This window comes from Haliaeetus albicilla, chromosome 27 (assembly GCF_947461875.1).
Source record: "Haliaeetus albicilla chromosome 27, bHalAlb1.1, whole genome shotgun sequence".
NCBI classification, from domain to species: Eukaryota; Metazoa; Chordata; class Aves; order Accipitriformes; family Accipitridae; genus Haliaeetus; species Haliaeetus albicilla.
The window spans coordinates 18,773,780-18,798,306 of record NC_091509.1 but is presented as its reverse complement, the minus strand read 5'-3'; the positions used below and the strand labels follow the sequence as shown (position 1 = coordinate 18,798,306).

General features: G+C 47.8%; 1 protein-coding gene across 3 annotated transcripts; it reads left to right on the top strand.

Annotated features, from left to right (window-relative positions):
* Window positions 1–8,834: 8,834 nt before the first annotated feature.
* Window positions 8,835–24,210, top strand: SLC25A48 (solute carrier family 25 member 48). 3 transcript variants are annotated; one of them, XM_069772392.1, is made up of 8 exons: window positions 8,835–9,043; window positions 11,062–11,105; window positions 14,628–14,699; window positions 15,277–15,529; window positions 16,807–17,055; window positions 18,301–18,434; window positions 21,536–21,665; window positions 22,247–22,379. In XM_069772392.1, the coding sequence occupies exons 1-7, from the start codon at window positions 8,998–9,000 to the stop codon at window positions 21,656–21,658; spliced, it is 921 nt and encodes a 306-aa protein (XP_069628493.1). In that variant the 5' UTR covers window positions 8,835–8,997; the 3' UTR covers window positions 21,659–21,665; window positions 22,247–22,379. The 3 variants fall into 3 exon arrangements, with proteins under 3 accessions (XP_069628493.1, XP_069628492.1, XP_069628491.1); XM_069772391.1 differs by lacking the exon at window positions 21,536–21,665 and having other exon boundaries at window positions 22,247–24,210; XM_069772390.1 differs by lacking the exons at window positions 18,301–18,434; window positions 21,536–21,665; window positions 22,247–22,379 and having other exon boundaries at window positions 16,807–17,720.
* The last annotated feature ends 317 nt before the right edge of the window (window positions 24,211–24,527 follow it).

Genomic DNA, 24,527 nt, shown 5'->3' with positions numbered 1-24,527 from the left:
TCAACCCACAAGTTTTACCTTTTTCCTTCCAATTCTCTCCCCCTGCGTGGGGGGAAGTGAGTGTGCAGCTGCATGGTGCTTAGTTACCGGCTGGGGTTAAACCACGACAGGCTTCTCATTAATTTAAGAGAAACTTGCAGTTGTGGTATCAGCTTGGTGTAAAGTGCATCAGATGTGAAGTCCCTCGTCCCCATCTGACAGATCCAGGCTTCAGCTGGGTCTCACCCGTGATGATGAGACCGCGATGCTCCAGCAGCAGTGGCCAAAGTCAGGCCATGGACCAGGACCAGGCTCAGCCTCTGAGCTGCATCCCAGAGCGATGTCAGCTACAGCAATGGGTACTTTGAAGATCCAGGCAAACTCTAATATATTTAATTTCTTGTTGGTAGTGCCTGCTTTGAAACAAAATGAGAAAAGTATTCTAGTTAATCACGAGCAAACAAAGTGTTGTTTTGCAGGATATAGGGGAATATGTTATCTAAAAACTCTCAAAGAGCAGGATTTCCCCATGCATTGCAATTTAGTTTTCAAGCGATTTTTTTTTAAGATTGTGCTGTATAGGTCTGGAAAAATCTTTAGCTGCTAGGCTAAAAAGAGACTCTCCCTTCGCTGGACGACTAAAAACATTGATTTCCCAAGGCTGGTACCTCAGGAGGGCTGTGTGTGCTTCTGATAGAGATGGATGCACCGAAGCACCATCTGAACAAAGCAGAGGTCTGTGGAGGGAGGGTAGTCATGGCAACTGCTCGAAAAGCACCGGCAAAAGGCATTTTTAAGCTGGGCAGTTTACCACGATTCCTTTTGGTGGCACTGTCTGCCCAAATATTATCAAATCTTCAGCAATCCCTCCCTGGGCGTCTGGCTTCCTCCAGGTGTCAAAATGTGGCTCTTGCTGCTGGGGGTAATATATTGCAGCAAATTGTTTCTGTTGTTTCCACGGGTTTGGGAGGAAAAGTGTTGATCCATGCAATTAAGTAATTAGTCAGCATTGCAACAGCAATAAATATCCACTGGGCACACCCTGGTCCAGGCTGGACCTGAAGTTTTTGTGCATAAATTCCTTTCGGTAGTGGTCACACGGATGGGGAGCCTGGAATGACAGTGAGGATGCACAGTAATGAGCCATGTGTAGAAATAATACATTTTGAAGAATAAGCATTTCCTTGAGCTTTGGATAGATGCCACAAAAGCACCACTTGGATCGCATCTGGGCTCTGAACCATGTACTTCTAGAGGGAAAAGCATCCACACAAAGACCCAGCCCCTGCTGTGAGGCCCATCAGCCTTACGTATGTGGAGCCCAGCATGGGGAGATGGGTGCTGAGACAGCCCCGCGTCCCACGGCAGCACCAAAAACCAGCACGAGATGCTGTCACGCAGGGAGGTGACCCTTCAGGGCACCCAGGCTGCTGAGACCCAACTGCCTGGATGCGAATGGGACCATGTGTGATGAGCAATTGGATTTGCCAGCATTACCTTGACTTTATTTATTTCTTTGAAATACCTGTTACAGCTTCACCCTGTTAAAGGTCAGCAGAAGGCCTGGCTTTTTGCTCCAGAGTATTTGCTTCCCCTGTTTATCCAGGCAACTGGAGATGGGCAGCTCTTACTTAATCGCACAGCCTCGCACTGAGCACCAGGGCAGGTCCCACATGTGTCCGATGGAAAGGGGTCACATGCAGGCATTGGTGTTTGAGGCGTTTCTCATCTTTAATACCTCATGGAGTCAAAATGCACAAGGATGCATCCAGCCCCAGCTAAAGGTGCAGCATTCTTCCCTGCCTTACTGGCCTTTGAGGAGCCTCCAGCCTTCTAGGAGTCCTGATTTATAAGGTCAGATAATTGACATTAAGAGGTTCGCAAAGGGTAAATTCCTGGCTCAGGCACAACCACCAGGGTTTCTTCAGCAGACCCAAGGCTACACTCCTCACTTTGGAGTTTTCACTCTGCCGATTTTTCATATCCGAGCCCTTCTCATCTGCTCTCTTGATTTTTCCTTTCACTAGCAGTGATGCTGTGAGTCCTTCCAGCAAGAATGAACACGAATTCTTCCTATAGGCTCCACAGTGAATTAATGGAGCTTAAATAGGACATTGTGAGCAGGGAAACAGTGGGACTGAACATGAACAAAGGATGCTTCTCCATTAACACAAATGAGAAACTGTCTCATTGTGCTTGTTTAATCAAATCGTTGCCCACAAAGAAGTGGTGTTTGCTCCTCTCATGTAAATTTTCCTGCAGCTTTCAAGCACTCTGATTAGTATTTGCAACTTCGAAGATCTCAGTTTAACTGTCTTTTTTGCCATTCTTCTTCCTGCTTTTATTGATTGCAGAGATGTTTCCATGCAAACAGGAGTGTTCACCTTGTAAAATTAGCCTGCTCCTCTTTCCCCGCTGATGAGCTTCTACCTCAGCCCAGCTGGGCTTGGCAACCTAACAAAATCCCTTGCCTACATGAGAATAATAGAAAAAAGGGTGGAAGGATGTTTGGAGGGGTGAACATGGAGGAAACTATTTAGCTGAAGACAATCATACACACGCACACAAAACCCCATTTAAACTATATTTTAGGACTAAATACTTCAATTACTCACAATTACTGAGATTTTTCAAGGGAATTTACAAAAGCCAAGCTCCAAATTGTCATTTACTTTTCTAGAGAGTTAGATATCCAGCTTCCACAAGCTGAAAAGAATAGTTTATTCTAATTTTCAATTGCCAGTGGGGTTTGTGTGAGGAACTGTGTATTCACGTGCTGCTGTTACAGATGTGGTATTTATTTAGCATACGCATATAAGCAGGAGGGGTTTGTTCACATGAAGCTGGAGCTCAAACGGAGCTCATCTCACCTGGTGAGTCTCTGTCTGGTGTCTGACTTGACACAAGACCTGAAAGCCAAGAGTGGGAATTATTTTACCTAAACGTGGATTTCTGTTGTGGAAATGTGTACATCTGAGATTAGGTTCCTGCTGGATCACAAGCCACAGCTCATCTTAGATGCCTAAGGCTGCTGAGATGACCAGCTCGGGCAGACAACTGCAGAAGGGAAACATAAAGTTCAAAGGGACAAATCCTGTCCCAAATGTTGAGAAGATTCCTCTCCACCACCATCCCTTTCTCTGGGACCTTCTCCTCTCCCAGCCCTGCAGACCTGTGCCTGCCTCCTGCCTCCACCTTCTCTTCTGCTCCCCTTTGCTTCTGCTCCTGCCCACCCACACAGGCCCTGCTTTGGCTCCAGTCCTCTCGGCTCCCCTCCACCGTCAGAGAGGGCAGGACAACCATCACAGCTGACACAGGGCTAGACACTTCTTTCAAAGTTTTTTCCATGTTTCTGCTGTTGTTTTCCAGTAAAATTTGCTGAGGCTCAGATTTTCTCATTCATGTGTTTGAGCAAAATAACTTGATTTTCTGCTTGAAACATTAACCATTGTCCAAGAAATGACAACACAGAGAGCCTGGTGAACTTCCGAGGGCATTTTACAAAGACTTTTGTCCATCAGGAAGTCGCTGTCAGGGGCATAACATGTGATGGTCATATTTGAAGTATTTTGGGGTTTAGAAAGAGAGTTTGGGCAGCCTGGTCAGGGTTTTGTCTCTCAACCACAGCAGGCTGGATGGCAGAAAATGCACGATCTCTCCTGCAGCTACTTGCAGTGTAAGTACTTTGGGATGGCTGTTGCAGATGCTTGGCTGATGGAGCATGAAGCCCCCCGAGCTTGCAACTTGCTTGCAGCCTCCAGAGACATTCCTGTCTCTAACCTTGGAGAAAACCTCCTCCTTGCTCAACTACTCTTTCTACATGCTCCAATTCCCTCTGTGAGAGTGTGGAGGGTTTGACACATAGGAGAGCAGGTCATGGGAGTTGACATTTCCCAGAGAGATCTGGGAAAGTACTTTTCCCATGACCGTCACATTGCTATTGCACACAGCACAACCTGTGCTATTAAATTCTGCTCTGGTTGAACATCAACCCGTCCCCTGATCTCCTCTTTGGCAGCCCTCTCTCTTCTCTGCCTATAATAAAACTTATATAATGGTGGTGCTGGTGAAAGTGTCCCTTTGACCATGAAGTGTGGTGGGGCTGAGTTCAGCACTGTGAGCAGGCGGCTGTTGATGATACAGTCAACACTTGGAAACTTGTTCATGCCTTTGAGCAAAGTGCTCCACTTAGGCTCATTAGCAGTATAACCACACGTTGCCCGTCCAGCCGCCTCTGCCAGGGAAACTTCCTGCTCTTTCAATGTCTTATCAATAGCTGCTGTGTCGAAAATGAACCCGGGGGATGGGAGCAGGGAGCCTGAGTCACAGCTGGCCATCCCCTCCTGACAGGACGGAGAAAAATGCCTTTCCTTCCATACTTTAGATGCCTGTTGCAGCATTGCTCCACTCTCAGCTTCAAGCATGTCCCTACGGAGCCAGATCATCTCAGCCAAAACCTCCGTGGCTTGCGGGAAGGTCAGCCTTGTCTGGGTGGGAGTGTGGCTGCAGCTCGCCAGGCTCCACATGCTGCTGCTTCTCCTGCTCTCCAGAAATGGTGGCAGAGGAAGACCTCGGTATGCCGGAGAGGGCTGTTCGTGGTCCTCAAGCAAAGATGTTGGATGGTGTTAGGGGGCTGCTTGTGGGACACTTGCCCTGACTGCTGGCTGGTGCTTAGCCAGGCTGTAATCTGTTGGATGCAACTGGGAAATCTCCTGGTCCCTCTAGGCTGAGGGCAGCCTGTCCCAGGAGGTCTGCTCCAGCTCTACGCAATTGCATCAGCTGAGTCTTGTCTGGAGACATACCTTCTCATGGGACATCAGCTACTTCAAGCATGTTTCAGAGGTGTTCCCTGTATAATAGCATAAGTAAATGGGTCATGAAAAGACCAGAGGATACCCTTCACTGCCTGGTTCTTCCTGGGGCACTATTCCTCCAGTAAAACCTACCCAGGTCCCAGGCAAGGAAGGGCAGAGAAGAGCTTTGCAGCCATTCATAGTGGGGCCCTCCATGCCTGTTTCTCGTGTCTTCGTAGTCCCTAATCCATCTTCCACACACATTCCTGCAGAGAAAGCACTCATGTTTTGCTGCCCACAGAAACGAGCGTGTTTGGTAGCTCCTGGAGGGGATAGCTATTTCTGCTATGTGGCCCTTGACATGTCTTCCCGCTGCCTGGATCTGTCTGATTCCTGTAGCCAGTGAAGTTGTCTTCTTATCACTGCTTGCACATTGCTTCAGGATGTTTGTGTACATTGCTTTTTAATTTACTGGCCTCTGCTCATGGGACTCAGCTTCTCAAAGAGACACCAAGCATTAGACCCTGATGACCAGTGATGCTGGCTGCAGCAGCGAGGTTTAATGTTGTTTTACTCTTATCTTGCCCAGCAGCTTAAGCCATTATATGCTATTAATAGGTTAATATTTAAAGGGAATTTATCCCTGGATTAGCTGTATTTCCAGAAATGCATCCAGCCCAGAAATCTTTTACAGCTGGACAAGAAATTTATAATCCATTTTCATCTCTAACATACCCTGTCCCTGCTGAGACGTTTTTTTAATTCCCAGAGCAGTTAAGCGTGAATCTACCACAAGTTACTGAGTCTGCCCCAGTCCCTGCACTGCAGCACTCGCCCAGAGAAAATATACAACTCCTGGTAAGATGGTGGGAAATTTCTTCCCTTTTATCAGTAGCATTATAAACCTGTTGTGGAATATATGTAAGCTGGTCAAATGAGTGGGGTATGGTGAAAAACAATGGGTTTGTGGTTGAGGAGGAGGCAGAACCAAGAGTGTTCAGGATGACATAATCTCCCTGTTCCCCCTCTTGGCAGGAGGAAGAGGATTCCTCATTCCTAACTGAAACCACACTCATCTCCCTCTGACCAGCACTTGTTGTGAGTGGCTACAAGCCCAGGCTGGGATTCAGAGCAGCAGAAAGGATGGATCCCTTCCCAGTTCTCCACACGGCACTGCTGCCTGTTATCAGTCAAAGGAGATCCTCCATCAGCTGGGAGACGGAGGTGCATGCACAGGTCTCAGCAAACAGCAGTGGATCCGACCCTGTTGGCTGAAGATAAGAGCCATGAGCTTCTCAGCCCATGGGCAGGACTTGACAGCGTGCTGGAAAGTATTTTTGAGTGCAAAGATGCAGCTGCTAGCACCACTGCCCAAAGCAGGGGAGTTCTGCTTTGCTTTAATGGGTCCCAGTTCACTCCAGTGTAACAGCAGTTTGGCAAAATGCCTGCAGACAGACCAGCAGTGGCCCAAGTTTACTTGTGCATAACTGCTGAGAGGCGCTGCAGCCTGTGTGGAAATGGCTCGTCTGCTCACAATCCATAGCTGACAGTTACGATAACCTCTTTATGAGTTGCAGCCACTTCACTTCAGGGGCAAATGCACCCTCGTAAACTGCAGAGGAGCAGGGCACCGAGAGGCCAAACTAATATTAACCGCTGCGAGACTGCGCACAGGTCTCTGCCTGCTCTGGGGCTGATTTGCAGGTTTGTGGGCATTGCTAACAGCAGCCGATGGCAAGAGCCGTAAATATCCTGCACCCCTGCGTGCTGCTGGGGTGAGGGTGCCCACAGGTACAGCTGCAAGGGCATCTCAGTTCACCTTCTGCATCCACCCTAGCTTCTCTACCTTCCTCTTCTAGGCTAGGAGTTGTTCACAATAAAGTCTCTGTAACATTTGGATTCAAGTCTTGGTTCAACATTGCACAAAGACCATTTCCAGTATTCTCCCTGAGTCAGCAGATGTTCTGAATTTGGTGTGGAAATGTTACAGTTAAAGATAATTCATATGATTAATGATTAATGCTGCTGTCTGAACAATTACCTCATTCAGCCAGCTTTTCTTCTGGCTTTGCAAGAAAATATGCATGAACAATGAGGACAACATCCTCTTTCTGTATTACTGTATATATGAATCACATTTCTTCTAAAAAGAAGACAGCAACTTTATTTGAGAAAACAAATAACTGACAAGTTTCCACAGTGCTTGTGCACGCATGTTGTCTCCAACATTTATCCAGGACCACAGTCCCCCTGAAACCTGCTCTGCACCATTAGAGACTTGATGCTTGAGGAAAACCCTCCTCATGGAGAACGTGCATTGTTATATACATTGAAAAATCTAAAGTTTCAGGTGTAGATTATCTGAGCTGATAACCACGCACCTAATATCAAATTTCTGTAAGCAACTTCTAGACAAAAGCTCCCTTCAGCCAACTCGGTGATAAGGTTTCTTGCATATATGTGCATGCACATAAGGGGACATTGTTTTAAGGTCTTTTTGTGGAAAATATTCATTTATTAATGGAAACTAAAGTACTAATTATTTAAGCAAAAATTTTAAATGTTTATATTTTCAGCCAGTATTTTCGGGATTCAAGATTTCTTGTTTATGAACTATCAACATTTTCCATAGTTACCAGAATATGTAGACAAAATATGTTTCAGCAAAACCCAGTCTGGTATTCCAAGACGGCAATGTAGCAAATGTGATGCCAGTCTTTTTAGAAAGCTTCCAAAACTGATGCAAGGAGCTGCTATCTGCAGAAATCTGACCTCTATAGAACAAAATTTGCTTTGGGCTATAGTAAACCACAGCCAGATGAGACAAATGTATATGTATACGTATGGTGGCGAAGTGCCAAGGCAGCTTTTGCAGAGCCCAGCCATGCCCCTGGAGTCCAAGAGGATTTTTCTGATGGAGTTGGTGAGCACAAGGATATCAGCGATCTGGTTAAGGACCAGAAGGATGTCCTGCTATTGAGTGGCTGGGTGCTATTCAGGTGTAAGACATTAGATTTACTAATTGAAAGTGCCACACAGGAGGCACAACGGCCAGGCTGGGCTCAAAATCAGGTATTTACCATTTGAGAAAGAGAGCCCAGTCTTCAGTGCCAATCAGAAAGGTTTGTTAGGAATTGCCAGAAAAGGGTTTGAGATCAAAACAGAAAATATCCTTACACTGCTGAGTGCCTGGTTCGTTCCTAACACTTGTGGTTCTGGCTGCCCAGTTCAAAAACTTTAAAAAAAAAACCAAAAAAAATGACTGAGGAGGGTGAACAGGAGCATCTGGCATGAAAGGGGAACTAAACAGAGCTGGGCTCTCGACTCTGGGAAAGACAGGACTGAGGGAGAAGCAGGTAATAGAGGTACAAGAAGATTATGAATGCTATGGAGAAGGAAGGAGGTGGAAAGCAGTTGTTCATTGCTTGCCAAAATACGGAAATTGGGGATACCTCCTGAAAAGGTAATACAGAAATTGGGCGCATCTCCTGAAAAGATGAGGCAGCGTGATTTCAATGAAGCAAATGGAGACGTTTTTCAGTTGAGCGAGGCTGTAAGAGTTATACTCCTTCTCTCAGGACTTACATCTTCAATTCAAGACTTTCTTCCCCCCAGCCCCCTGTTTTTTCCCCTTCATACAGACCCCCCCGCCCCTCCTGCCTGGCCGAAGGGCCGATGCTGCTCTTCCCCTCTCCTCCATCCGACCAGCCCCCGCGGTAAAGAGGACCCTGCTCTGCCCCCTATTACCTGACAGCCGCCAGCATCAGTCCCACGGGAAACACCCGCTCCGTCCCCACCGTCAACCCCCTCCCCACGCCCACCCGAGACCCTCCCCAGCCCGGGAGGGTGTCTCCCCGCCGCCGGCCCCTGCGCGGCGCCTTTAAGCCCCGTTGCGTGATGTCACTGCGACTGGGAGACACTGGGCGGCGGGGCTGCCGCTGGGAGCGTGGTCCGCTGGGGACCCCCTGCCCGCTGGGGACCCCCTTTTGCCCGGCGGGACCCCCTTTTTTGCCCGGCGAGAAGCCCTGTCCGCTGGGGTCCCCCTGCTCGCTGAGACTCCCCACCCGCCGGGGACCCTCTACCCACTGAGACCCCCTGCCCGGTGGGGACCCCTTGGCCGGTGGGGACCCCTTGGCCGGTGAACCCCCCTGCCCGGTGGGGACCCCCCCTTGCCCGGTGGGACCCCCCCTCGCCCCCGCCGTCGGGACGGGCTCGGCAGCGCAGCATGGGCAGCCTTCAGCTGCAGGACTTCGCGGCGGGCTGGGTGGGCGGTAAGTGATGCCGTGGGCTCTGGGTGGGGGGGTGGGGGGGACAGGAGCGTGCGTGGGAATAAAATCCTCCCGTGTCACCTACGGTCTGTGCCTCCGCCCGGCGTGCTCGTACCACCAGTTTGATGCGCGGTTTGCTTTGCTTCGCTTTGACTCAGAACTGCGGTTTGATCCCATTTCCACGGGCGGGATGCTTAAAATTTAAGTATCGGGACTTGTGATGCTGCTGCCCTCCCAAGGAGGGGTGTGTGCGTGGGGGGGGGGCGGCTGCCAAAGCCACCCGGGCACGTCCCCCACACCCACCGGCTCTCTTTTCCTTGCTGGAAACCCCGCCGAGCTCGGGGGGGGAGCAGCCGGGGGCTCGCAACAACCAACCCGGGGTCCCCCCAGCACACACACCCCCGGGAGAGGCACGGTCTGGCTTTGCCCCCCCCCCCCCCGCCATCCCACCAGGGCAAACAGGCTGATGGCTGGGGCAGCGGTGCTGGCAGAGAGGGGTATCGATCCGCTCTGCTGAAAATGCTGATTGCAAACACCGGGAAAATAGATAGCAGCAAGAAAAGGAAAAGTGAGGATGTGTGGAGGCGCCAGTAATGGAGGATGTCTTCCAGAACTGAGAGTTCCCACTGGGTTTAACAGCTGATAAGGTGCACAGCTAAGCTGTCCTGCTTCCCCTGGTGGGCTGCAGGAGCGGCAGGGCTGAGGGTCAAGCGTGGCACTGACGGCCGCAGACCAGGGCTCTGCCCGGGCTACTGCTCACGCCAGGCTTAGGAAGGGGGTATGAGACGGCTCATGGATCCTGACCAGCCAGATGAGGTTAATAGGTTAGCCAACTCTAAAAAAACCCAGAACGTCTGCCAAAAGGTTATGCGAGCAGCTGATTTTTGGATCTTTGCAGCCTGCAGAGGCTGCGTAGCGTGCAGTTGCTCTCTCTGCCCCTCTGACCCTGTGCTATTGCCACACACCCCCAGGAGTGGGACAGGATGTCCAAGGGGGTGAACAACCACCAGCACTCGGTGTTGGTGGCAGCGGACAGTTTTCATGCATAGCACTGGACCGCCGGTGGTCTCGGGTTAAGGTCCAGGAGGAGAGGGGACGTTTTATAATATGTTTTTGAGTAAAGTCATAATGTGTTGACCAAGGACATGATGCTATTTTCAGTCCTAATCCACTACAAGCGGGAAATTTCATGTAGTCCCTAAAGCACTTGGGGACAACGGTTTGCACAGAGACTTGCAAATGGGGAAGCAGCACAAATTACCCACCATCTCTACAAACACCCTAAAAACTGCTGGTGTTGTTTGCAACAAGCACACAAACCCATATCCTGGCCGTGGCACGTGGGTTGCTCTGTCTTCCCGGAGAAGGGGGAAACCAAGCTGTGCTCTGCCCTGCCACGGGGGCTCCTTTCTGGCAGTGAGCGGCACGAGTAGGTGGGCAGGATGGTAAGGGGGAATGGGCCAGTTTCTCCCAGAGAACCATGGGGAATGAGGCTGGATGGGACTGTAGGGATCATTACAGAGCAGGATCCTCTTTACCTGAATCATCTCTGACAGGTATCTCTATAAACTGCTCTTAAAACGGCAAAGGATGGGGGTTCACAGTCCCTGTCAGCAGTCAGCTCTAGAGCATCTCTATCTAAGGAAGGAAAATGCATTTCCTCGTGTCTAACCTAAATCTCACCATTTTGAGGCTAAAAATTTGCATGAGCCTACAAAAGTGCGAGATGGGTTGTTCGTAGACAAGACGTACAAATACAACACCTCCTCCTCTTGCACAGATGCCTTTGAGATGTAAAGTTGACGGAGTCCAGGAGAGTATTCAAGGAAAAATGTGCAAGTGTTTCTGCCCAGCTTTTACCTGTCGTCAGAGACGGGGCACTGTGCTGGGGATTGCTCTGGCTTGGCCCAATACAACTGTTCCTATGGAAATCTCTCCTCCTCCCCTATAAACCCATTGCTTCCTGTCCCATCACAGAACCTTCTTCAATGTTTTGCGTAATACTTTGCTTTCATCCCCAGGAGCCGCCAGCGTGGTTGTGGGCCACCCCCTGGACACAATCAAGGTAAACCACTTTTGAACCGTGCTCTCACATCACCACCCAAAACCCCACTGATGGGAAGGTGGCCTCTCTCTAGATGACACTTCAAAAGCCCTTCACTTTCCCTGTCACCCCAAGGAGGAATTTAGCCTAAGGAGAAATGTTTTCATAGACTTTCTTCTTCTCCAATGCTCATTTTGAACAAGAAACTAAAAGAACTGGCTGATACATGCGAGTTCCTCTAGTGAGGATTAATGCTGAAAAATTAAATCTGGCCTTACTTAGTGTGTGGTTTACCTAACAGTTCACCAAACAGTTCTGCCAATGTTTTATTGAACTTTGCCACAGACAAGTATTCAAAGGGCAACAGGGGAACTATATTTGTTTTGCTGCAGGCGCATTTTTATGTTTTTTCCTAGTGTTGGCAAAGCTGGAAGGGCAGAGTGCTGAGATTTTATCCCAGGGCTATGAGATGCAGTATTTACTATTCCTGCAAGACAGTTATTCCTCAGAGGGAAGGATTTAGAGATATCAGAAGATATTTGCCAGCACGATGCAGACAAGCCCATGCACACACCAATACAGCCTGGCCCGACCAAGTTTACTGTCCGTCCTGATGCAGAAATATAGAAGATGATCCTGTTCCTTTCTCTTCTTGTACAGTGCGATAGGCATCTCTGGCCAGCTTTCATTGCTTCAGCTGCTCTGCCCACATGCTCTGATCTGGTTCAAGCCTTGTTCCTGGCACCAGGCAGGGCTGTTGGATGTGGCAAACCCAAGAGCCAGTGGTCCTGTTTGCACCTTAGAGACCCTTGGAGGGCAATGGGGAGGAGGCAGGGTCCAGCACAGCCCACGCCACATCCCTTCCCCAGCCACCGCAGCCATCCCCTTGCACGACAGCCGCCTGTCCTGGGATCAGGAGATGGCCTGCCAGCCCTATCCTTTCTGAGCTGCTAAGGTGATATCAGCCCCAGGAGCATCACTGCAGGAGGATGGGTGCAGACCCCGTGCTGGAGGAGCCGCACGGCTGCCCACACCATCCCAGCGATGGGTAGGGCCAGGGCACGGGCAGCGCAGGCAGGCTCTGCCCAGCGTTGCCAAGGCAATCCTCATCTCAGGCTGGCCATCAGGGCATCGCTGCCAGGTTTGGGGGAGTTTGGCAACAACTGAGAGAGGATCCTGCTGGGAAACATCGAGTTTCTGGATGCCAAGAAAGAGCGAGCCCATCCTTCAGTGCCTATAAAGACAACTGTCAGGCTGACCCCTCTGTTGTCCTTGGCTTTGGACGTCGCCTGGGAATACCAAGTAGGCAGACTTGTTATCTTTCCAAATTTAGGGGAAGGGAAGTGGAAAGGAGAGTTTTTACATGGCACTAAGCCAGCAAAGGGGCAGCTCAGCGGCATTCACAGCCTCCGGGGATGGGAGGTCCTTCCCCACCTGGAGGAGGGGACAGGACTGAACGAAAGGTTGGGTGGGGTATGTGGTATCCACACCACGGTTCCCACCAAGCAGGTCTCCTTCAGCTGGCCCCTTCCCAGCGTCGCAGCTTCCATCAAACCCAAGCAGCTGATTTTTTCCACGGCCTTGCAGAACTCTAAATGGTTTTACATTTACTCACTTTTCATCTTCCACATTGCATTCATTTCCCCAGAACTTTCTTCAGTTTCTGGGTGTCACCCAAGAGCCCTATCTAATCAAAATGTAACAAAAACGAGAATTTTCCTGAGGAATATCCATACTGGTGTCAGTTGACTTTGACAGAGATGCCAGCAGGGGTTTCAGTGCTGGCTGTTAACAGCTTATCTAAGGGGCACATGTGTGAGAAGCAGTTTGTGAGGACACTCGGTTGCCCTCAGTTATTCAAAAAATGTATTAACTTGAACCTCTAAATACCTGGTTACTGTGTAAAAGAAAAAAAAAGCCTATGGAGGCCAAACGGAAACATCTGGGCTAAGCGTGCAAATGAAGCCAGGAAGGAATGCGGGACTGCGCACCGTGGTCGCCCTGTCCTGGGCTGCTCGGGCTGCAGCCACCCTCCCCACCAGTCCCCCCCTGGCCCCGTTACCCCCAGCGTGAGTCATGGCATGCACCAGTCTGCACCCACGGCCCGGGCCTGCCTGCGTTGCACAGCTGCATAAGCTGTAGCCAGCATCTTCACGTACCAGCTTGTTTCTAAGGGCTCAGTACATATTCTGCTTTTGCTGCCGCCTTCTCCGTGGCCTCCGGCCAGGAGCGGAGCGGCGGTGCTCGGTGCATGCAGACGGCTGCACGGAGCAGCCCTGGGGGTGAGGGGTTGAGCCCGGGTTTCAGTCCTTCCCGTCAGGGTCCCACCACGGCATCCCACTGGCCAGCCTCTTGCAGGGCGCTGGGCCAAATGATTGGGTCATTCAACCTGCTATTTGCTGTACAAAAGCTCTCCCCAGGCACAAACTCTGGAGGTCACACACTCCTTTGGGCTTAAAATTCCCAAATAAAATTCCTGCTTCACCCTGGTGTAAGTCGGGGCTGAGCCACCGGAGGGGACTGGGCACTGTCCCTCCAGCGCAGGTTGGCACTGTCCCCTCCAAGCTTCATTTCGTCATTCCTGCTAGCAGCATTGCTGATGGGTATGACCAGAAATGCTGTCCCCATTCCCTAAAAACATCCCCGACAGACCACGTGTGAGTGTCTTCCTACAAAAAATGAGCTCTGGCCTCAGCCAAGATCAGCCCCAGGTCCTGCGAACTGAATGGGGTTTCCGTTTCCTCACACACCTCTAAGCCCAAACAAAAAATGCATCCCTTGTTAGGATGTTTTTACTGCAAACTTGTGAGCAGCTTGAACGAAAGATGATCTAAATATATGTGGGGGTATATAAATATATGTGAGAAGGGGAAAGTATGTTGACTCATACAGGCTTTGTCGTGACTTAAATGCCATTTCTTACAGCTGTTGTAGGCATTTTTTGGAAGGCATATAACTATTGCTTTCCAGAAACAAAACGTCTTTGTTGGAAATGATGTAAAAATGGATTTTTGAGCAAAGCATGGAGAATTTCTGAGATGGAGCTGAATGATTTTGGCTCCGTTTAGTATTTCTATGTCTTAGAATCCACCTTGGATCAGAAGGGCCCTGGAAGCCTCCCAGGGGATCTCTCCTTTCCATCCTTCAGCAACGCATCCCAACCTCCACTGTGAGTCCCCAAACGGAGGAGACCACATGACTCTCCAATTTCCACATAAATCATGAACTTGCTAATGATAGCACCACACACCAGCAGTCTGCTGTGCCGGGCCAGGGTAGCTGGTCTGGTCTCGAGAACAATCTGACAGTCATCGATTCCAGATGTTGCAGAAAGCTTCAGACCTCTGAGGTCCCGTTTAGCCCTGCTTCTGGCAAAGATCAAGGGGGGGTGGGTGCATATATATCTTATTTTATTGCTCTGTTTTCTTTAGAACTAAGGAAAGATTCGCTCTCAAAGCAAAATACACATTGTTTACATAGCATGAGCTTTCACTGGGCTGGAAGCATGGGATTTTAACTGCATTTCATGAATGTATTTTGCAGACTCGTTTGCAAGCTGGACAAGGGTATGGAAATACACTCAACTGCGTTCTCACTGTGTACAGAAATGAGTCTGTAAGTACTTTACCTTACTTAAAATGTGCTGGTAGAAAATGCAAATAGATAAATAGATAAATTCATAAAGCAATTATACAGAATCACTGTTGACACCAGCAGTTATATGAAGACCAATAAAGTCGGTGCAATTGGGCCTGCAAATCCCTACAGCCTTCTCTTGCTTAACTCTAAGGTAACTCTCTTGGCTACTCCTATAGGGAAAAGACATATCCCTGGCACGGAGTGATAAATAACACTGCCACATGGGTCAGGGTGTTACATCCGCAGTGCCTCTTTTGCCCGTACCTGCTGGCAAAGCTCTACTGGAGGTATTTTGCTGACTTTGGTGATTCCAGGACAGAAGCTGGCCATAAGAGGGACTTTTATGTGGGTTCCTGTGCTTTCAGCATATCCTGCACAATCTTTGCAAGTCTTTAGCAGTATGAATTAATTTTAATTTGCTCAGCATGTGCAAACGGTTGGTTCCAGGAGACATCTGGTACTTGGATTCGCATTTCTGGCCTGACAGACAAGTTGGGGTTTACGCTGCTCAGTCCCGTTCGCTCTCTTAACTCCTGCTCCCTTCCCCGGGTAGGTGGCTGGCTTCTTCAAAGGCATGTCCTTCCCGCTGGCCAGCATCGCCGTCTACAGCTCCGTGGTGTTCGGTGTCTTCAGCAACACGCAACGGCTCCTCAGCCAGCTCCGCCACGGAGACCCATCTTGCACGCCGGAGCTCGCAGACATGGCTCTAGCCAGCACGGTGGCAGGGTTCGTCTCCGTGGCCATCGGCACTCCTGTCGACCTGGTAAAGATAAGGCTACAGATGCAAACACAGCCGTATATTGAAGGTAGGAAGCAAGAGTTTCTCCCTCATTTCTCTCCCAGTTCTTGGTGTTTACTGAGAGCTTTAGGACAACTTTGCTTCGAGGCCCAGCTCTCTGCTGCCTTGGGCCACTGCAATTGAGCTGAAAATGCTTCCTTCTGCCTCAGGATGGACCCCATCCTGCTCAGCTTAAGGGGAGGGTGTTTATCAATGACATTGAACAGATCTCCACCGTCCTTTCCAGCTGATTGCGTTCTGTAATGAACACAGGGACAGGTCTGTTCAGGACCAGGAGCTGTGGGAGCCACCTTCCCCACACGGCCGTGGGGCAGGAACAGCGAGTCCGCGGGCTAGTGAGTCCCCGGGCTGTCGGATCCCCTGGAGATCCCACCAGCGACACCACGGCTGCCAGTGGTAACGCCAGCTCCCCATCTCCCGTTGCACACTCTCAGTCCCACATATATTTGCCCATAAACCCCTCTCTGTTATTCTACCCTCCTCTGTTCAAAAGCTGAAATTACACATGCCCATTTTTGAAAACCGCTGGTTTATTTGCAGCAGGGTTACAGGTACCCAGGCGCAGGTAAGACGGGTCAGGAGGGGACACAGGCAGGATGGCAGTGGGCAGCTGTAACCTCTCCAGAACCTGCAGAAAGGAGCTGCTTCTGCTCGAGATGGCAGCTGAATTTCATTGCAGGCTGCCAGCATGGAGCAAACCCCACAGGAGGATACGCATAGCTGAAGGATGAGACGGCACAGCTTCAGATCTGAACAGCTTGGATTTCAGCAGTTTCAGAAACACCTTTCTCATGATTACAGTTGTGGTGTTTAACTCTGAAATACTGACATTTTTGTATTGCTTTGATAAAATAATAGTATGTCCATTTTTAAAAGCCTCCATGCAGTTTAGCAACCTAATGCCCTTTCCAAAAGCAACTTGGTCTACATGGCAAGGGCCGGTCTCTGAAGATTTCGAGGCTTTCAGAGATGCAGCTTGGCACCAGAGGCAGTTAAAATCCATGAAAATTGGGCACATAGCCTTAAACTAATTTGGAAATCTCACTGGGCACATACTTATTGGGAGGCATGCAATGCATTTAAGAAAAATCTGTCCTGAAGTATCTAAATATCTTTCAAAAATGGACCTAAGTCCTCTTTCTTAAAACTTTTTTTCCCACGCTACATATTGATCCCAGCAAAAGAAAATGGATGGCAGTGATTTCTGTTCAATGGCGGTGGGATTTTGAGAGGAGTTCTGCAGCAATATGTCTATTATAACGGTTGTATCTTTTTTTTTTGCAGCAAACATTAAACTAAAGTCCACAGTTCCTGGATTTCCTGTGTACCGAGGCCCAATTCACTGCTTTAGGACAGTCCTACAGAAAGAGGGGATAGCAGGAATATACCGAGGCGCGGGCGCAATGCTTCTGAGGGATGTTCCTGGGTACTGCTTCTATTTCATCCCTTACACATTTTTCTGTGGTTGGATTACGCCTGATGGATGCATTTCGCCTAATCCCTCCTCCATCTGGCTGGCAGGGGGTGTAGCAGGTAAGCACCTTTTTTTCCGACAACACTGGAAAACAAGGATGGGAAGGTTCCCAGGGCAGATTACGGGGTGGCTCAGGGGCCACCACCTCCTCCTGGTCACCAGGAAAGGACATGGGGCTGAACGACCTTTCTCCCCCATGACCAAGTTCCCTAGCACCACGACTGCACTTTATGACTTGCCAAACTTTATGGAAGTCACGTTATCAGACCTTCATCGGGCTCAATGTCAGCAAGAAGGAAAACACCCAGTGCCTTCATCTCCCTGGATGTCTCACAGCAGCCTGCGTATCACATTGCCAGCAATACGCGGCAGCCAAGATGCCTCCAGAAGAGGACTTCAACCTGTTGGCTGCCCACCAGGAGGGTGTGCACCCTACCCATGCGCAGCAGAAGCAGAGTTGACTGTTACTGATCATCTTCTTTTTTTTTCCCCCGTGTACACCTGCCAGTAAGACTGGCATGTGCATCCTCCACCATGCTTACCTGTGTAAGGTCATCCCTACACCCGCTCCCCATTTCTTGGCCATTTCTAAATTGCAGACCCCTAAATGCAGATCAATCCTTAGCTCAGGTAATGATTACAAAATGCTGTCTCCATTTCTCCTGCAAATGGACAGAGCCCTGGCCCATCTGGACAGCTTCTCTAGTATGCCCCCACACTCACATAGTTCCAAACAAACTCTTGTCTGTCCAACTGGGACATGCTGACCTTTTCAGAGAAGCAAAACATCCCACTCGCCAGCAGGGTAATCAATGTAAATAGCTGGCTTCATTATTGGAATGATGATGTATCTCAGCTGTGTGGAGCCTCATCCTGTTTGCATAAGAAGAACCTGCCTCTTATTTGCATTCTCAGCTCAAACTTTGCTTTTCAACAGTATTATCCGAGAACTCCAGTTTTCCTGAAATCACCCCAAGTGGCAGCTGCCTGCAGCTCGGGTTCTCCTCACAGCATGTTCATGCCCCACCAGAAGCATGGCAGAAGATGTATTTGCACCTGGGGAAGGACCTCCTGGGCTGCCTGCATTTGACTACCAGTGTAACCCCCAAAATCTCAATGCTTCTTCAGAAACAGGGAACTTTGCTCCCAGAAATACCATTGCTGTACCTGAGTAGGGCGAATGCCCTGAAATGAAAATCCCATGAGTATGATGCAGTAGATGAGAGGTGAATTTCTGAGTTCACTGACCTGCGGCCAAGGAAATATAGCGAAGAAATTGTTCAAATACTTCTGCATTTTTCTAGGAGCCATTTCCTGGGGGATTGCTACTCCAATGGATGTTGTGAAAACTCGACTTCAGGCAGATGGAGTTTATTTAAACAAGTACAAAGGGACCCTTGACTGTATCTTGCAGAGCTACCAGAATGAGGGCTTAAAAGTAAGTGATATTTAAAGTAAAATCTGGGTATTAGACATTTAATTTTCAATTGGGAAATATAATGGCTGTTACAAACCTATCTGCAGGATTGAGAGACAGCTAAAGCCAATTACTGCTAAATTATAATAATGACAGTAGGTAATTACAGGGCAGATTCTTTCTAAATCATAATAGTGAGAGTAATAATGTGCTTTACAGCAATGAAAAAATGAATGACTGGGGGTCACAGTCTGCTGGTGTAATTAACTGAAAATAACACTTCATGTCAGTGCATTTAATTGTGAACATGATTTGACTTATTATAAATCAGAGGTAGAAAATCTTGCCTCTGTGATTACCTCTACAAAATGCAGAGCTCAAATATTTCCCATTGACACCAAAGTCAGTGGGAACTGATTCCAGTGGGACTGTGCTGGCACGCCGGGTGCGCTTGGTTGCCTTGGGCAATGCTTTGATGGAACTGATGCTGCGTTTTGCACTGCCCATCCTCATTTTGCACTAAGATAGAGTTGATTGACAATGTTCTTAAATCAGAATTGCTTTGGTTTCAAACATGAAGAAGGGCTGCGTGCCAAAAAGCCCTTATCTCCTTTTTCTGACTTTGTCTATTAGTGTAATAAAAGATGTTTGTTCTACCTGCAAACTTTGCCTCAGTTAAATGTGAATGGCAGAGAACCAGGGTTTGCAGCTTTATTGCACTGCCAATACATGGTTATGAAAAGCAACATCTTCTGATATTGAAATAAATCTGTATTTAAGTTGTCATCAAAACATCATGTGGGCTCTTAGCTCCAAAGTGTTAATTTTCACATTCTGAGGGAAAATAACAAGTCGCAAAAAGAAAAATAACCTGCAAAATCACAACTCTGTGTGATTTAAGTATTTGCCAACATGCCACTATGTTATGCCAGCCGTCACAGGACCCTGCAGTCTGGTTCGTTTTTTGCCATTGAGTGAAGAAAGTCACAGTCCTAGGAAGCACAGGCACCTGGAGAGATGCTAAAGACCACACTTGGATGGTCAGAGGAGGGTCAGGGTGCCCCAGGCTCTACGCAGGCTCCCTGCCCTGCACGTTCAGTTTGGCATGCAGTTTCACACTAAAACATAGGGTAGCTGAAAAGGGAATTTCCGTGTGTTTTCCCTTCTCTCTCCATCCTCATCCTCACTCCCCACCCTCCTTGTCCTGCCTGAATATTCACAACTAATTCAGGCACTTAGGTTTTTTTGTTTGAGGTTGAGCTGCTTGCAGTTTTTCTGCTATCATGCCTGGCACACGGACCAAAGCCAGCAATAGGGTTGAGTAATAGTTGATAAGACTAGATCCTTCTCTCATAAGGAAAATCTTTTTATATGTTGGGAGACACACAACTGGTAAATAGCAAACCAAGGTCTGGATGTTTTCATTCTGGGACAAAGGAACAAAATTTGCAGTGCTGAAAATAACTGCCTGATGTACACAAAAAAAATGTAAATATAGCCCTCTTCTTTCTCCATAGTCGGGTGTGTTCATTCTGATGAGAAAAATTTTTGCCTCTGTGCTTTTCTTCATAAATTTTCATTATTATTTAACCTGGCACTCTAGTGTAACTTTATGGATGCTGCAAAAGTTTGAATTTCCTCCCAGAAAATTCTATCTTTCCTAACAAAATAAAACACCTCAATAAATTGAGTAATATCCTAAATATCCCAATATTGCAATTTTATGTTGCAAACTCCATCCTAAACTATGTGAACATATTTTGATTCTATCTCATACAAGTCAGCACCATGCACTGGATTTATTGGACACAAGATACGGTGCTGTTTAGCAGAGCTCAGTATTTCAGGGGAAATCCTGGTTAGACACTTAAATCTATGGGCTTCTGGTCTTGGAGACAAGATCTTCCATGCTTTCTTACAGTAGCCGTGGGAGCTTTGCCTTTGTAAAGCTTACAAGGGGGCTTGCTTTGCTGATGTTAGTTTTCATGTCTATTCTGAACTTCTGGTGTTTAGATTAGAGACCACAGTGATTAGCCTGGGTGGTTAATGGAGCGATTTTGTGAGAAACAGGCCAGCAGAGATACTCCCTGCAACCATCATTTTGTAAATAGGCTCACCCCAGCGCGAGTGGTTTGTGCACAGACTTGCACATACCAGGCAACAGTGTTTGTAGCAAGGGGGGTTTCAAAGGGAGACAAGCCAACACGAGGAGCAAGGAGTGACAAAGAAAGACCCCTCTCCACTTTCCAGAAAGCACTTTACTGTTCAAGCACTTAAGAGGCAGAGGTTCTTTCACTCTTGTAAGTCCCAGCATCTTTTAAAAAAATATATATTGAGCAGAATGAGGAAGCCTGGCTGTGGATATTTATTAGCTTAATGAAAGAAAATGCTGGGATATGTATGGGCACCAAAGCTTGACCTTAGGAACCCACATGTGAAAATATCAGCTTCTATTGAATATTTTTCCCAAAGCCGGTGGTGAGAGCTATTTCTCAGCAAGGTACAGAGTAAGTCTAGTTTTCTGTTGATTGACAAATTCTTTCTGTGCTCAAAGGTGAAACCTGCAAAATAGTCCACGTGGCACAGTGCCCATATTGGCTGGGCTGGCTTGCAGCCACACCGCTCTCTCTCCGCTTTCCAAAAGTCTTCTGCACCCATACACCCAGGCCTGGGAGTCAGAGCATTTGCTGCGTGAAAGCAACAGCCTTCTAGTTCTACCCTGGGGTTTGCACGATCCCCGCATGCTTAGGTATGCAAAGGGAAGGAGGGACTGTAGCTAGGCAGGACAACACTAGAAGATGGTTTAGGTTTCTTGCTTTCTGCTCTACACCACTGGCAGGAGGCCATTTTTTTACCCTTTCCCTCTTGTAGCTCTTGCCAGCGGATACTGATGGGGGTCCATAGGGAGCATGGAGCACAATAACACCAAACCAGTGACTTTTGCCATTGAGTTTCCGTTCTCCAGCGCAGACTTCAGCAAAGATCAGCAGTGAGAGCTTATCTCCTGAGCAAACCAAGATTTGGTTCTTCAGAATCCCACCATGACTTCATTCAATGTTTTCTTCTTCTTCTTAAAATAGCCAGTATATTCCTGTGCTCTAACCTTTCTCCATCCCCAACAGGTCTTTTTTAGGGGCATCACGGTCAATACAGTGCGAGGATTCCCAGTGAGTTCAGCCATGTTTCTTGGCTATGAACTTTCCCTCAAAGCAATGAAAAGAGACCAAACTGAGACCAATCCTTAACTTCCAGGTCAGCGCATAAAGACCCTCTAGCTTTATTAAAATTAGAGAATTAATTTTTGAATCAAATGGAGTCACAATTGTATAGATCCTCTGAAAGTCAGATAACTCACATGGGTACTTACATCTGAATAGTCAAACACTTTTCAAATTTGGGTCTGTGGGATCTGGAGCAGACAATAGATGTGCCGATGGATTTTGGTTTCATTCCAGATCTGGAATTTCACTGCAATCTGTTCTGATTGTTGTGATTGTTTTGATTAGTATGAATCAGAAAAGAAAATTTGAAAGGAGAATATTCTCCAACATTTTATAAGTTTTGAAATACCATTCTCCCTAAAGTCCCTGCACAGTATCCTTTCCTCCCTTGATCCATCCACAAAGACCTGAAATTAAGCCCTTTCAAAGTGTCTTGACTATCAGCTCACAGTTTTACTCTTTCCCTCATAAACCTAGGGTTGCATAAAGGAGCAGCATTAAAAATATCTGATTAAAAAACTTTTTAAGCGGTTAAATACTCAAAATTATTCTTGCTGGTCTTTGCTGTTTTCTGCAGTACTTCATAAACCTCCTTCTTTCTTATTTCAAAAGTGTTGCCAAGAAGACCTGAAAGTCTCCTACTTTCCTGAGCCAAATCAGCAGTGTGGTGTTGGTGAGGGCTCAGCTGCTCTGACCGAAGACTCCTGTCCTGCACCTACAGCATCTGCTTTCTCTTCTACCACAGACTTAGTCCCTGGAGGACTCCGAAAACTGCACCAGCTCAATCAAATCCAAAGACTATTTTCTTATCGAATCTTTCACTCTGTTGTCTAAGAGCACCTTAATAATTCCCATGGTTGGGCTTTTTCACTGATGACATTTTTCCCATTGAGCCGAGGGAACAACTCACTTCCCTTACCCACACGAATGAGATGATACACCCAAACCCAGCCCACCCAACACCAGCCGACGGAGCGTCTTTTGTACAACACTGCATATAAAGCTCATCTTTCTTGTGAACAAGGAAAGGAGGAGGTGTTGTGAGTGTGCAGGTGCTTCTTGTGTAGGAAGGCCTAGATTCCCACCAAATCCTAGCTTGCTTTCACGATCAAAGAAATGCATGACTCCACCCGTATGAACGGATACTTGTGTTTTACATCACAGAATTCTCCAGTCTGGCATAATTTAACACATTATCATGAAAAAATGCAAAGGGCTTCAACAGCTTCAGTTTGTTATCCAAGGTATAAACAGAATTGGGATACAGGAGGATGTTAAAATTCAGAGACTAAGCTGCTCTTTTTCTTCAGAAAAAAATAAAACAATTCTGCATTTCCTATAGATGGCTGCCTATTAATTTACCTAACTTGCCTTGTGTAGCCCTCCAGGGACCTACTAGAGGTATCTTGTTAGACCTTCTGATCTCCCTGACATGATAGTCCAGCTTGCCAACTGCCAAACCCTGCAGCCATCACTTTGCAGCCTTGAGAGACCATCACCAAAGGAAGTCTCTTCAAAGGATGCAGAGTTTACCCCAAACTATTCATTAAAATACATGGGCCAGCTTCAGACCTCCAGCTCTTTGCTGCAATCCCACTGAGACAGCTGGGGCAGACCCAGGTCTCTCTTTGGTCTACCTCAGTCTTTCAATTATTCCAAGGTCTTTTACATCATGATTATTTCTGTTTATGCTGTTAAATATCTCCATGCTTTATTTTCTAAGCATGGAGCTTCTGATGCCAAAACCCAGGAAGAACCAGCTCTGCTGGGACACGAGGATTCTGGTGGCACTGGCAGGAGAGGCTGAGGGGTAACAGCCTCACATGCAAAGAGACATGTGGCATGGGGGAACAGTCTGAGACAACACTGTCCTCTGGGAAATGTATGGTTCTTCCCCATCTTCCTCTGGAGGAGAAGAGCTCTGGGGAAAAAAGCCCAGCAACGGCAGTTTTAGTAGATGCCCTCAGTAAAGGTTTCTGAAGACAACCTGGAGCAGCTGTCCAGCTTTCCTCCGTAAAAGGAGGATAAGGAAAGAGAAACTCCTACATCCTCTTCCCTGGACGAATGGAGGAATTGGTGACAAGACTTGAAGACCTTAGTGGAAAGTGCCTGAAAACTTGGGTCTGGAGCAGTACTCAGAAATGGGTCCCCAACTTTGGGCTCCTCTTCACTGGGGCCCAAATTAAAACCAGGCGTGTGGCTTCCCCCCAAAACTGGCCTTAAAAAGTGGGGGAAACAGCTGGTGTTGCTTCATCTCAGGACTTGCAGGCATGGAGGCTCACAGTGCCTTTGATCTTGGCAAGGACACAGGGAACTGTTTTTGATAAACAGTATGGATAAAATTGATGAGCCTTCACACAAGTATTTGTTGCTGGCTGCATTTAAGGATTCATCCTTTTCATGTTACCTATTTTAAGGCATATAGGTAAAATATGTTCTTTAGATACAAAATATCATATGTCTCCAGGGATAATGCTTGGGAGACTGTTTTTTCAGTGCAAATAAATGGTGATGCTTATCTGCCTGCATTATGTAAAATGGACCATGAGTAATTAAAATGATGAGGTTTGCAACAAGCTGTGTATCTGCATGATCCTGCCCTCACGGCACCCAGGTTTGATCTGTTCAGTGCCTCCCTGGGTGTAAAGCCCTGAGACCCACATTGGAGTTGCATGGTGATTTTTCCTGATATTCTTCATCCAATTCAAACAGTTTTGAGACGGATGCCCAGGATTTACTTGGACAAAACTCTCGTGTAACACACACCTGCCAGAAGGAGCTGTCAGGGAGAGCTGTGGACTACGCAGTGTAGAAAGGGAGCAGAGGACAGAAAGCTTTTGATATAAAAAAATGCAAAGCAAGTGGGAAGTGAATAAAAAGTTTCGGCCACATG